Here is a 15105-nt window from a genome sequence, read left to right as displayed (position 1 = left end):
GGTCAAGAAGGCTACTCAGAACTCCTTATGACAAGCAAACAAAAGCGGGGAAGGCGAAGCTAACTTCACCACAGACTTCACGACTTGCGCTTGGAGCCGGAGAGATGGCCCAAACACATCACGCTAGGCATCTCGGAGACGACGAGTGCGCCACCTGCCGCTGTCATCAAAAAATGCTGCACCGCCATACGCGGCACAGTCCAGCCGATGCTGAAACCTCCCCCTCTAGCCACCATACCATAGTTCCGCTTTCGCGCTGTTGTAGGCTCTGTCTTGGCTCTTTCTGGCCGTGTGTTTGCGTTTTGTGCAGAAAAGCCATAGTGCCGTCTGCGGGAGCCCTTTTACTCACTGACGGCGCAACGTAACTACGAGACCATGACGTCAATACTTCTTGATCGGAGGGCGGGTGATTTGAACTGCGCTAGAGGTACGTGGACGCTTCAGAACGCATTTTCTCTTAAAATAAGTCTCTTCTTCGCACAAAACAAGTGTTTCGAGGTTTCTGGGATGGTATTTAAACAGTCCACGTTGACTAATATTAACCTTTAGTGTCCCTTTAATGAGTTCACAGTGGAGAGATGAATTATGAGGTAGATGCGACGTTACTGTAAGGTTTGTAAAATACAGTAGAACCTCGTTCATACATTTTGGAAAAAACACGAGAGAAAATGTATTAACTGGGAAAACGTACGATCCAAAGCAACTAAAAAAATTTGACTGACTCAACTACTGTTGACATCTACGTAATGCGAAGAGTACCTCAGATTGTTGCGGCACAAGATGCCGAGGCGCGTCGAGCGGCTGGTGTTTCGGCGGCCTGAGACTTGTTTTATTGTTTTCCTATTGCGTGGTGTTTTAAGAGGATGACGTGAAACCGAAACGAAATTGAGCTAGTAGGTGACGCCGGATGCTGCCAAAGTAAAACGTGATGCCCATATCGCACCGCCTGCAGCAGGGAATGGCGGCACGTTTGGATTATCAGCTACTGAAAGCGTGCGGTACGCTACCAATGGTACTACACACCACGCGCTGTAAAACAGCTAGGTGAAGATGCTTATCACAATAGGTTTGGCGGCGATAGCTGTGAATGCAGAGTGCGAAACCCAGGTGAGGATTTGCTTGTGCTGGAATAAGTAACTGTGCATGCCGTCGTTTTCATGTGAGACAAATACTGTTCTTAGTCGCGCGCGCCTATCACCTTTGCTTGTTCCCATGGAATCAAACGGCTGGAAAATGTACACGATTGCAGCCTGAAGCAGGGAACAGCGGCGTGTTTGGGTACTGCCGGTTAAAAGTGTGCGCTACACTTCCGACGGCACCGCCCGCTGTGAAACATAGGCGAAGATGCTTATCACTATAGGATTGGCGGTGATAGCTGTGAATGCTGCGTGCGACGAACCTTGAGAATATTTGCTGCTACTGAAATGAGAAACTGAGTGCATGCAAGCATTTTCATGTGAGACGGGCGGGCGAGCATTGTGGTGAAGCTGCCGCAGCAGATAGCTATGTACAGTTCTTGATTGCGTACACCTCACACATTTTCTTGTTTACATGGGATCTAGCGTCCAGAAAACGTATCATACAGTCACAGTTTGGCGGTGTACTGAATGCCGGTGGCGAAAAATCTTGTTTTCCGGGAATGTATGAACTGATCAAAAATGAGCATAACTCTAGTGGGTCATTTTTTTGTGTTCTCAATTGCGAACGTTGGCGCTGGGAAAACATACGTGATGGGAACGTATCAATGAGGTTCTATGTATATATGTAGTAAGATTACGGCAGTGACTAGTGAGGTGTAATATGAACATGAAGGATACAAACTGAAAGAACGACATGATATACTAAAATATGTCACAGGCAAAAATTTGCAAGTGCTACTGCCTTAACAGAGCTCTTGAAACAGAAGGGCAAAACACTAATATCACCATGGCATCTTTGGGAAGAGGATGCACTAAGAATTTTTTGGGCTCATAATATGTAACATAATATCATTCCAGAAACTTAGTACTGCTTTGGTGTCGGAAAACAGTTCTGCACCAAGAAACATTACCGGATTGAGAGGGATGCGCTGCCGGTATGCTAGAGGAAATTGTTTTTCAGCTTCTGCTTCCGACGCTCCAGGAGGGCATGGAGGATGGTCAGCCTCTCACTACAGCTACCACAATTTGGAGGTTCATGACCAGTCAGCAAAAAACTGTGGGTACCATATGTGTGTCCTATGCCGGTTCGACAGAATAGGACATTAGTTCATGTTTTTGTTGTGGAGAGCCAGGAAGGAACCTGGCTGCGGCTCCGACATGTGATGCTTATTATTCATTTCAGCATCCTACAAGCGGTACCAGTGGCTTCTCAGTTTATTTGATGGGAAAGGCTTGAGATAACAACAGTGGTAGGATTCATAGCTTGCGATACAATCAATGTGGCAATTTGCTCCTATGCCCAGGTACCTAGCATACAACATGCTGGTGAGGCATACGCATTGTGCAAAGAATGGAATAAAGATCACTAAGTACATGATGCTGTGTCTACACAGCGACATTAAGGCTTTTATGACGCTTAAAATGTCTGTAAATATAATTGCTTTTTTTTTTAAGTTTTATTCTCCTGACAGCCAAAAATAGTGCACAGGCCTCAGCCCTAATGATACTTGCTTCCGGGTGCACGACATCAGATTGCGAGAAGGAAGGACGAATAGTATGGTATGTAAAACTTTATTCAGGTCCCTTCAGGTTGCGCTAGATTCCTAGCCTGAAATGCCCCCTCCCCCCTCCCTCCCCCCGTCGGGACCGAAAGGCCTAGCCTCTAGGCCGCATCTCAGGCCCGATGAGCTGCCCATGTCTGTTCTAGTTCGTGGCTACGGAGAGCCGCGTCCCAACGCTCTTTGGTGTTGTCCTTGTTGCTGCGTTATGCAGAGCACTGCCAGAGCATATGTTCGCTACCGCATTGCAGGCAAGTGTATGACATCAAGGCATCGGGAAATATTTTGCTTATTAATAGGGGATTGGGATAGGTTCCCGTCTGCAAGAGCCTCAGGGTGAGAGCTTGGGGTCTGTTTAGCTTTATGTGAGGAGGTGGATATGATCTGTGCGCCAAGTAAAAGTTCTTCGTGAGTTCTTTGAATGAGAGGAGATGTTCCCTGCAGCACGTAACTTCCAAGCCTGGCTGCCCTAGCGCCGCGCGGTCTGTAAGCCCTCGCGCAGTGTCGTGAGCCGACTCGTTGAGATTAGTTGGGGCTCCATCCATTTCTCCCATGTGTGTGGGAAACCAAATAATCACGTGCGGGTTAACGTCCTTGCAGCAGAGAATCCGCAGAAGGACGGATTGCTGCATAACACGCGCTGACATGAGAAGCGTCAGTGTAAAATTCTGTGCCTGAGTACTTCGACTGGAGTTCTAGGAAATTCACTGTAATATGTGCCTCTGTAGCGTGTTTCGCCACCTCTACGAACAAAGTATCACATATATGAGCTGCCACTGCCATGGCAGCAATTGTTTCGCTGGGACCATCAGCTCATGCTAAAGAATTGGAACTCCCATTCCTTCAGAAAGTTTTCTTATGTGTACAGAGAATGGTTCTCTAGCTGCAGGTCGATTATTAAACAGCGTTGAAGATGTCACACTGTTTACAGTCTCGTAAGAGGGATGATTGCGGCTTGCGTCCACTTTCACAAAGCACATGAAACTGGAGTACAACCTCTGAAGATGGAGCAACCATTTGTTAGCTTCAACTTAGAGACTCTCTACAGGACTTGTCCAGAAGGCACCGGTTGCCAGCCAGGGGGATACCTAGCTGACGGACAGGGTCCAGCATCTTCAAAGTGCAAGGAATAGCCAATGGATGCGCTCCGTAATCTAAGCTTGTTCAAATGGGGCTTTTATAAATGTTCATGAGACACTTCCCGTCACTATCCCACATTGTATGAGACAGGATTTTAAGAATTTTCATGGTTTTTAGGCGTTTGTTTTTAAGGTACTTCAGGTGTGTAATAAAGGCTAACTTCGTGTCCAAAATGATGCCTAAAAATCTTTGCTCTCTGTTTACAGGCAAGTGCTGACCAAGTAGCTCTACATGAAGGTCTGAGACCAGGCCTCTACGTATTGAAGAAAGTATGCAGGAGCTTTTCAAGGGATTTAGCTCAAATCCATCCTCCCTTTGTCCCTCTCAACACTCAGTTCAGGCCAAAGTTGAACATGTTGTTCGCAGATTGCGAGGCCACAGGATTTATATCCCACCTGCACGTCATCAACATAAGTGGAATAAAACAAACTTTGTGAAATAAATAAAAGTAATGTAAAGTAGAAAACGTCATGTCAGTACTGCAGGACACTAAAGAGAAGCATTAAATCACTTACTCTAGAGCTTTGAAAGCATTATTTCAAAACACCATTCTTGTTAATTTCCCCATAATAGCTTTGTTATTAGACGAGCTCAAAGTTCCGTTCTTTTTATTTCACGCCGCACCCCAGGACCGGTACATCAGTATGACGTCACCTATTTCAAAGTTTATGTTTTTAGTATTTTGGCACCTTGGCTCAGTAAATGTTCACAAAACTTGCCATGTTTGATCTTTGGGTCCTTAAGACAACGTACACCATTTTATGCCGGCAGAAAGTTAACTAGGCCTTAGCAAACACCATCAAACTCTCCAATGTTACAGTGAGCTGGTATGGGAACTTTGAAGTGGCACTGTCACCCGTAATTCGTTTTCACCATTTTTCTGTCTTGCCAAACCTTTTCTCACGATAAGTGTTGCTTTGCTGGTATTGCACTAGAAGGGCAGCTTATTAATACAGCTAAAATAATTTTTCTCCTTGCTGCCCCTTTAGAAGGAGAAGACAAAAGAACAAAACTACAATCTTCAATCGGTAAACTTTTAAAGGGCCCCTCACCAGGCCACATAGCAAATTTCGGTTATATGCTAGAAGTTGTTACGTGCCCTCTAGGGAGCATTCTACCACAAGAATTTTTCAAATTGGTTAATTAATAATTGAGATAGAAATATTTCAGTGCCGCAAACCCCTGATTTCAGGAGCCGAGCTTCACCACCAGCATAACACTCTCTCCACTTGCCCCCGTCGAAATTCCTTCCCTGCGTTCTCCCATATTGGAGCTGGAGGATCGCGTGACACATACATCACGGGCCCTGCCTTCTTTTATTTTTGTTTTATTTTCTCTCTCGCTTTCTTGCTGCGCAGCGCACTTCTGCTGACTGCCTCGTGCGCGAGCTGTTGTATTTGTCTCGTTTTGTGCAGCGCACCATTTTGCGCACTGTGCACGAGAACACTTCACTAATGCTGTAAGTCAGTGCTACCAGAATACTGAGGCAGACATCAGCGGATAACAGAGCATGATCGCACAATGGAACACAGTAGAAAATGACAGTTTCATTGTCTGCATGTGCAACTGCTCGAAGGGGGAACACACAGACAAAACGGAAGTACATCTCTCTGTAGGTTTTATTATTTCTCTAAATTTTAATTCGTCTATTGAGGCAACAGATCAAACAAATATCTGCTGTTGCCTTGAATAATTCTCCAAGTCACGTGCTACTATGAGCGACGTCACGGCACTGCCAAGTATGTGGTCGCACTTGCACCATATACGTCGACTCTCCGGCTGGGAGCGCGACCCCGGTGAGGAGAAGGGAAAATGGCATTCGGTTTGAAATTTATGCTCTTTCCATGGTATGTAGGGATATACTATTTAACAGACACGGTCATTAGAGTGCATTGTATGCAATGAACTTGTCAGCTCAAAATGGCCAGACCTGGTCAGGGGCCCTTTAAAAGCGGTGGACTTTACTAAATAGACACCAAGAACTCTACCCACTACTGATTACCATATATACCATGTGACAAACACTTCACAAACCTGATATCAGAGGATTTCCACTGGATCCCGTCACATTCAGCGGCTGGCACCTCTTCTTCGTCCAGCTCCATCTGCTTGGAATGAGGGACTGACGAGGTCACAATGGAATGAGGGACTGACGGGGTCGCAACTTGACAGGCAGCGGAGGGGAAATAGGGCACAGTTCAGCACCTCAGGTTCTACACCGGACTGTTCAACGGAACGTAGTCTGTGATGCCACTGAGAGGCAGATGTATGCACCGAGGTGAACCTGCACGCCTGCCATCGTTTTGAGAGGGTTACCACACTAAAGACAAACTAAGAAACATGCAAAAAGCGAGCAAAACAAACAATTATGGGCAATAATTACACCACTTCATTTTTCACCTTAAAGAAATGTTAGCTGAATTTTTCATGTCATGAAATGTTTGATGACCTCACGTTTTTCTCGAAGTGGCATACGCATGTCACTTGGGGCGATTTTGGTGAGGGCTGCGCCCGCCTTGGCCTTTCACACGGGGACTTACGCACCCCAAGGAAGCCCCTTAGGCAGAGTGGGCACCACGTGGTGCCTTCACCTTCATTTCCCGTTTTGCTTGAAGTTGGAGTCATTATAACTCTTCCTTCGGGTCTAGGTGCACAGAAGTGAGAGGGACTGGGACCATGGAAGATGGTCGGGAAAGCAACAGCTCACTTGCTGCACCATGAGCCCCACATTGCCGATGCTGCCGGAGAGCCACTCAAACCCCCATGCTGTGATCCCGACAAAGGGATGCGGATGTGACCTTAATGTCATGCACTCAAGTGCCAACTCTTTGTCAGTGGAAGACGACATGCATAAGTGCTCTCTAACAGTCATCATCACTGTACTATAAGGCGTAATAGAATGTTCACAGAGGTGTAATATCAAATTCTCGAACAGAATGCTTGTATTTCAAGCAGGACTATCAATTCACATGCAGCTTGGTCTACGGGCCATTTAAATTTGTGATGGTTGGAGTATGATACGCAAAGGCATCGTAAGCATTGGTTGATAGCTTTTCTTTGTACAAGGGTTAAAGATAAAATAGTTCCTCAGGGAGGCTATAAGAATAAAACAAACTACAATGCCATAGCCCGTTCTTCGCATTGTCGCATCAAGGTAAAACTGCCTTAAGCTTTTTGCATATCTCGTTGCCAGCAATCTTTAATGATGGGATTGTTGCAAAATAATGTTGCAGAAGCACTGGGTCTACGTGTCGACTCCACTTGTGCACCCACTGATGATTTACGCGACAGCAAAGCACACTTCTAACATCGCAGCTTGTTGCACAATGACAAAAAAAAAGGTCTATAATAGCAGGTTCTTCAAACGATCACCACTCGCAATGTATTTTCTGTGCTTTCTCAAGTGCTTGGTTTAATCTTTTTTATTTTTAATGCATTCATTTAAAGCACTCCCATCTCTTATACATCGGCCATTAAAGCACAATTCAATACAGTCAACATTTATCAGTTCAGCCTCAATGGAACCAACCAACTGGCTTAAATATATGGCAAAAAAGAATGGCGAAGTCTAAGTAGTGCAAAAAATGCACGATTTGGAGGGCATAGTTGCATGAGTAATGTGTAGAAAACGTTTATGCAGAGAATATATGCTGTAGTGTTTACATTTATGATACTAAGACAAAATGTTTGCCATGCCAAGCTTTAAGATTAAAAGCAAACCGAAAACCAGTGGCCCATACCGAGTGCCCCATAGAGTGGCACATACCCAGAAGCCGCAGTACAGGGGCATGCATCCAGTGGCTCCACGGGCACATAATCAGGGGCCCAACGCATATACCCAATTGCCGCAGGGGCAGGTAATTTTAGACTGCATTATCATTGGCACACCCCACCTGACCGCCCACAAAAAATGTGGCTGTACACAGAGGCGAGTGCTTCACATTAAATGAGGCTGAAGAAATGTTCGAGCACATGACTACTTCATTTGGCAGTACAGTCAAACCCACTTGTAACAATACAGTAGACTTACATTAATTTGACATGAGTTTTCGATTTTTTGGTAAAATCGATTTCTACAGAAGGTCCTGGCCGGCACCCACACATTTCTATGGGCCCAAACTTCCATTATTTTGATCTCAATATTCACCTTCGCCGAATGATTCGAACTTGACTGGTATGCTTCACCACAGTACAGCCGCGTACACTGGTGCGCTCACTGGCAGCCATTCAGAGCTGTTTCTGATGTTGCTGTGGCAATCTGAGCTTTCATTTCGACTGCCATGCATGTCTCGTATGTGAGACCGTTAACAATGGCCAACACGCATTCGTTAATTATATGCACGCATGCTCACCGAGCACCGAGAAGCGGAGGAAAACCATCAGTGCTTTGGGAAAGCTAGCCCAAAAGGGGTGCGGTAAGATGAAAGAACTCCGAAAGTTGAGGGGCTGTTTAAGGCCAACAAAAGAGCCAGGGTCTTTCTAAATCTCTGAAGGCTTGCCAGTAAAGTTATTAGGCATCTCGGTGCTCGTACAGTGACCGAAGATGGCACATGTGCACGTGTAGATTAAGCAACACGTGCTTTGTGCCGCAACAGTGGCACTTTTCCCTTCGTTAGTATGCTTTACCGCATAACCTGGCAGGATTGCGGCAAACCTAACTTTAAAGGCAATACTGCTAAGTGAATCGGTGTTCTTCCTGCCTTTTGTTTAATTCAACCTGCCTGATAATTCGACCAGTTTCATCAGTTCCATCAGGATTTAATTAACGGAAGTCGACTGTACTGGTCTTAACAATGTAGCGGATATAACAATAAGCAGCCGATGCACTGTCAACTTTTGCCACATTTTCTATGGTAAAATAAACTGCTTCCTGAAATGCTCCCATGTTGCGTGGTCAGTTTTAATATTTAAATCTGGCTGCTAAATGAGTGGATACATGGTAATTTGCAGTAAGCAATTTATTTTACCATAGAAAACATACAAAAGTTGACGATGCATAGGATGCTTATTGTTATATTTGATATATTGTTAAAACCAGCATCTTTATAATTGGGTTCAACTGTGATTCCAACCCATCCCAGAATATCATCCACACAGAGTCCCTATGGGTTTATAGACAAAACCACTGTGCACCAAAATCTTACAACTTCAATTTTCCAACACGCAGCATTTGTGACTGGGTAACCCAACAGTGTTCTCACCAGTGTTTCTTCTAGAAACCAGCAGGCAGCTCTCGGTGGTTTGCGAATGGGAACTGCTTGTGGCAAGCTGCTTGAGATCCAGCGCCGTCTGCATAGCCGTTGTGCTCATCGAATAATGGCAGCAACAATGGCACAAGTGGGCCTGCAAGTGAAGCATTGCTCATATGTCAGTGCACCACTACATGCGCCACTGTTGTCACATTAGCAGTGATGCACACAGTCAAACCTCATTATGACAAAGTCACAACAGACACAAAAAATACCTGTCATTATATTCGGTATTAATTATAATAATAGGCTATATCTGTCACATGCTCATGTCCACGAGAAACACTACAGACTCGCGTAATAACAGCAGTGAGAGCGCAGCCCCAAGACACCTCTGGTTACGGGCCTTACCATTCTACTGTGCCAGAACACACAGCACGTTTTTAAGTTGTTCGGCTGTGTGGGAAGTCTATTTTTAAGTTTTGAGATAAAAGACATGGGCATTACACCTCAACACTAACACATAAAATTTTTCGTATAACTTACAGTAACCTCGATTTGTAAAATTGTCGTTATGTACAGGGGAAATGTGTTGAAAATCTGGGGGCTTAGATTTTAATGCATTCCTGCCACACGATATCGCCGCCAATGCCTTTCTTCCACGGCCTACTTCTGCAGACAGTGAAAGGTATATAGACTTGCTTTGTTGTACGACAGTTCATTATATTGATGTTCGACTGCATCAAAAACCAAGGGCACATTGCAAAACAGTACAGCTTAGCCAAAATTCATCAGATAACATTACACAAGAAAAATCCAATAGTGCACCAATATGCGCCACCAGATCTTGAAGCCTTTCTAGAATCCCACAAAATTTTTTTTAGAGGACTTGGGCATCATGATAGCTCAGCTACCATGGGAATGATGGGCAGCACATGGGTTTGTCCGATCTCCATTTTTGTCGCTTCACTGGCCTTACTTCATTACACTTACTTTTCCCAATTTCCAAGAAATCAAACTTTTCCATGAAGGCACTATGTTCCTGTGTACATGTATAATCAATGCACATATTGCAAAAAAGCTGTTTGAAGCAGGAAGGACAAAGTTTTGGCAAATTGATATAAAATCCTGCATTATCGTGCTGACTGAACTGCCATACCTGCCGCTTCTCTGTAGAAGACACCAGTGACCAGGTTTCCTCTAGCAATTTTTGCACGAAGCTCTGTGGAAGCCATATGTCAAGGCTAATGGTGCTGTCAAATTTGTGCCACGATGGTAAAAGTGGGACACTTTGTTCATTAGATGCAAGATTTTACGCTTGCTGCACCCCAAGTTTTCTACACACCCATTCCCTACAGCAAATATGGGCGCATGATCTCGCGCAACCAAAATGAGGGGTGCGTTCATTGCTGAATACCGATGGTAACTATATTGACACGTGTACTTATCTTTATCGGGCGACCACGTTTTGCCGCCCAACAAATGTTATCGCACAGCGCGGGACGCGCCTGCATGTATCCGAAGTTTCTGGAAAGTTATCGATGCTTCTATCCGCTGTCTGTTGTCGCCGAACCTTGTAATATCTGATTTCATCGCGTGACGCAAATGGTGTAGAACTTTGTGGAAGGCACGCGGGTCCGTACGATTAGTCTGGAACATTCGACGGCTGCTCTATAAAAGCCGACGCGCTTGACCAGCTGATCAGATTTTCGACGATCGCCAACCGTGTTCGCCGCTATCATTGTGCTATAAGTGTAGCCTGTTTTTGTGGGCACAGGTTCGCCAAATAAAAGTTAGTTTTGTCTTTCACAGTAATACTACTGTGTTCTTCAACGTCACCACCACGTGACATCTGGTGGAGGTGCTTGTGCGTTCATGTACTAAACGCCCCCGCAAAGCCGCGATCCAAGCCCGAAGCCCGAGGACAAAACCAACGTCGCCCAAGACCAGCGTGCTAGCCGCCGACTGCAAGGACTGCCCCCAGAGCACGGACTTCTACCTGAGACGAGCAGGAAGATTGCCACTAAGTCCACCCCAATGGCAGCCCCAGCATCCCCCGTCGTGCTGCAGCAGCCCAGGGAGCCCCCCATGTTCCGCGGTTCAACATTCGAGGACCCGGAAACCTGGCTCGAGATGTACGAGAGGGTCGCTGCGAGAGGCTGGAACAGCGACGACAAACTGCGACATGTCTTCTTCGCATTGGAAGACACTGCCAGGACGTGGTTCGAGAACATAGAAGCCACCTTAACGACCTGGGACCTTTTCCGAAGCGGCTTCCTGCAGACATTCACAAGCGTCGTACGCCGAGAACGAGCCCAAGCACTACTAGAAACCCGAGTGCAGCTGCCTAACGAGACCACCGCGATTTTTACAGAAGAAATGAGCCGCCTATTCCGCCATGCCGACCCGGAAATGTCCGAGGAAAAGAAAGTCCGGCTACTAATGTGTGATGTAAAGGAGGAACTTTTCGCCGGTATGGTATGAAACCCACCGAAGACCATGAACGAGTTTCTTCGCGAGGCCACTAGCATCGAGAAGACACTCGAGATGCGAAACCGGCAATTCGACCGCCGCACCAACTCTACAAACTATGCCGGAGTTCAATCACTGGCCTCCGACGACCTGCGCGAGGCTATCAGGGCAGTCGTACGAGAGGAGCTTCAGAAGATCTTATCGTCGGCGCAGCCTCAAGTGGCCTCGATCACTGACATCGTCAAAGATGAGGTTCAGCGGTTGCTTGGAGTTCCGGAGGTGCAACCTCAATTACCGCAACCCCTGCCCGAAGCGATGACCTACGCCGCCGTCGTACGCCGTCAAGGTCCTCCTCCGCGACCGCGACCATGCCAGGGCCCTGTAACGCCGCAATTCCGTCGACCGCCGCCGCCAGCACGCCCACCCATCGCCCAGCACAGCTACCCGAGGAAGACCGACGTTTGGCGCTCTCCTGACCACCGCCCGCTCTGCTACCACTGCGGGGAAGCGGGTCACGTCTACCGACGATGTCCATACCGGGAGATGGGACTGCGAGGTTTCGCCGTCAACGCTCCGCGCTCGCAGCAAGGTGAACGCCCTCGCGATATCGCCGACTACCTCGCCGCTACTCAGTGGAGCTCTCGACGACCGTCGCGTTCGCCATCACCAGGCCGCTGTCGCCGCAGCGCCGTCCATACACTGGCCCAGCCCTGGGCTGGTCAGCGAGCCCATATCCAGAAAACTAAAAGCAGCAAGCGATGGAGGTGAGGTTGCTGTTCGTCGAACTGACGAAGATCCTCCGCTGCCGACGAAGACGCCGAAGAAACTGCCTCGACGACATAACGACGCGCCGCCATCCCAACGAAGCGTGAAAGCAAAGAATACGATGACGAAAGCCGATCTGACAACGTCCCATACCAGCCACAGGTCAATGCGACACAGCCGTGATCTGACGCCGAGACCTAACTGCAACGCAAGACAAAGAACCACCGACCTCGACGTGCTTCTCGACGGCCACGCAGTCACCGCCTTAGTGGACACAGGGGCTGATTACTCCGTCATGAGTGGACGCATCGCCGCCCAGTTGAAGAAAGTTAAGACCGCATGGGAAGGCCCTCAAATTCGGACCACTGGAGGACACCTCATAACGCCGACTGGAATCTGCACGGCAAGAATTACCATTCATGACCGGACTTACCCTGCCACTTTCGTTATCCTGCAACAGTGTTCACGAGATGTCATTCTCGGCATGGACTTCCTGAACCAACACGGCGCAATCATCAACCTGAAGTCGAAGTCAATAACGCTGTCGGAAGATCAAGCGATACCGCCGGAGAGCCCTCGTAGTCTCGCCTTGAGTGTGCTCGAAGATCAAGTGAGCATCCCGCCGCGTTCCAGCATTATTATTTCCGTCGGAACCGAAACACCCGCTGACGTAGAAGGCGTCATCGAGGGCGACCAACATCTACTGCTCGACCGTGAAATTTGCGTCGCAAGAGGGATCGCTCGGCTCCACGGAGGGCAAGTGGAAGTTATGCTAACCAACTTCAGCCAAGAGTTCAAGCACATCAACAACGGCACGACAATCGCATATATCGAAGAAAGTGCGGAAACCAGCAATGCCTTTGTCCTCTCAGATTCAGCCGCATCTACCCCGATGAGCATAGTCCCCGAACCAGACTTCGACGTGAATCCAAGTTTTCCTATGAGTAAGCAGCAACAGATCAGAAGTCTTCTCCGATGATACAAAGACTGCTTTTCGACGGCATCGAGGATTCGACAAACACCAGTTGCAAAGCATCGCATAATAACCGAAGAGAGCGCTCGACCACTCCGCCAGAGCCCTTACCGAGTTTCGACGCGAGAATGTGAAGCTATTAGGCAACAAGTCGACGAAATGCTGCGCGACGACATCATCCAACCGTCGAAAAGCCCGTGGGCCTCCCCTGTAGTCCTGGTGAAGAAAAAGGACGGAACCCTACGCTTCTGCGTCGATTATCGTCGACTGAACAAGATCACGAAGAAGGATGTGTACCCCCTTCCAGGGATAGACGACGCATTGGATCGGCTCTGCAACGCTAAATACCTCTCGTCGATGGACCTCAAGTCTGGCTACTGGCAAATAGCAGTCGACGAGAGAGATCGCGAAAAGACTGCCTTCATCACGCCAGACGGCCTCTACGAGTTCAAGGTCATGCCATTCGGACTGTGCTCGGCACCTGCAACGTTTCAGCGCGTCATGGACACGGTGTTAGCCAGACTCAAGTGGCAGACGTAACTTGTTTACTTGAATGACGTCGTTGTCTTCGCCGGAAATTTCGACGATCACCTTAGGCGGCTTGCGACAGTGTTAAAGGCCATTAAGTCATCAGGGCTCACTCTGAAGCCGGAAAAGTGCCGCTTTGCTTACGATGAGCTTTTGTTCCTAGGCCACATGATCAGCAAACCAGGAGTAAGCCCCGACCCACAGAAGACAGCTGCCATCGCAAAATTCCCGCAGCCAACCGACAAGAAGGCAGTGCGCAGATTCCTTGGCATGTGTGCCTACTCTAGGCGCTTTGTCAAGGACTTTTCACGCATCGCGGAGCCGCTAACACATCTAACCAAATGTGATGTCGAGTTCAAGTGGGAAACGTCGCAGGCCAAGGCATTTCAAGAACTCAAACGACGCATGCAGTCGCCGCCGGTACTTGCACACTTTGATGAGGACGCCGATACCGAAATCCACACTGACGCCAGTAGCCTAGGCCTCGGTGCCGTCCAAGTCCAGAGGAAAGAAGGACTTGAACGGGTGATATCGTATGCTAGCCGGTCGCTGCCAAAAGTGGAAAGCAATTATTCTACGACTGAAAAGGAATGCCTCGCCATCATTTGGGCTACAGCTAAATTCCGCCCTTACCTCTATGGGAGGTCATTCAAAGTCGTCAGTGAACATCGCGCGTTGCGTTGGCTAGCTTACTTAAAGGACCCTTCAGGACGGCTGGCGCGGTGGAGCCTCAGACTGCAAGAATATGACGTCACGGTAATATACAAGTCCGGAAGTAAACACTCCGACGTTGACTGCTTATCGCGCGCTCCCATTGATCCCCCGCCGCAAGACGACGAGGATGACGATGCCTTCCTTGGGATAATAAGAGTGGAAGACTTCACTAAACAGCAACGAGCAGACCCAGAGCTAAAAGGCCTCGTCGAGTACTTGGAAGGGAACACCGACGTTGTCCCTAAGGCATTTAAGTGCGGGTTGTCTTCGTTTACGCTACAAAACAACCTGCTCGTGAAGAAGAACTTCTCACCAGTCCGCGCCAGCTACCTTCTTGCTGTACCTTCAGCGCTGCGTCCAGAAATACTGCACGCCCTACACGACGATCCAACCGCTGGGCACCTCGGATTCTCCCGGACGCTGTCGAGATTACAGGAAAGGTAAAGCTGGCCACGTCTGACCGCCGACATCGCCCGTTACGTCAAGAAATGCCGAGACTGTCAACGACGCAAGACACCACCGACAAGGCCAGCAGGATTACTACAGCCGATCGAACCTCCTCGCCGACCATTCCAGCAGATTGGGATGGATTTGTTGGGGCCGTTTCCGATGTCAACATCCGGGAA

At 47.9% G+C, this 15105-nt stretch overlaps 1 protein-coding gene across 2 annotated transcripts in view; it reads right to left on the bottom strand.

The window, feature by feature from the left end:
• Window positions 1–15105, bottom strand: part of LOC142579957 (uncharacterized) — a 58446-nt gene that overhangs the window by 6525 nt on the left and 36816 nt on the right. For both annotated transcript variants that reach the window (XM_075690644.1, XM_075690643.1), the window contains exons 5-6: window positions 9040–9181; window positions 5873–6130 (exon numbers count right to left, since the gene is read on the bottom strand). In XM_075690644.1, the coding sequence (XP_075546759.1) occupies window positions 6066–6130; window positions 9040–9181 (207 nt within the window). In that variant the 3' untranslated portion in view covers window positions 5873–6065. The remainder of the gene's footprint in view (window positions 1–5872; window positions 6131–9039; window positions 9182–15105) is intronic.

Source organism: Dermacentor variabilis, chromosome 4, assembly GCF_050947875.1.
Source record: "Dermacentor variabilis isolate Ectoservices chromosome 4, ASM5094787v1, whole genome shotgun sequence".
NCBI classification, from domain to species: Eukaryota; Metazoa; Arthropoda; class Arachnida; order Ixodida; family Ixodidae; genus Dermacentor; species Dermacentor variabilis.
This window is presented reverse-complemented; position numbering and strand designations above follow the sequence as displayed.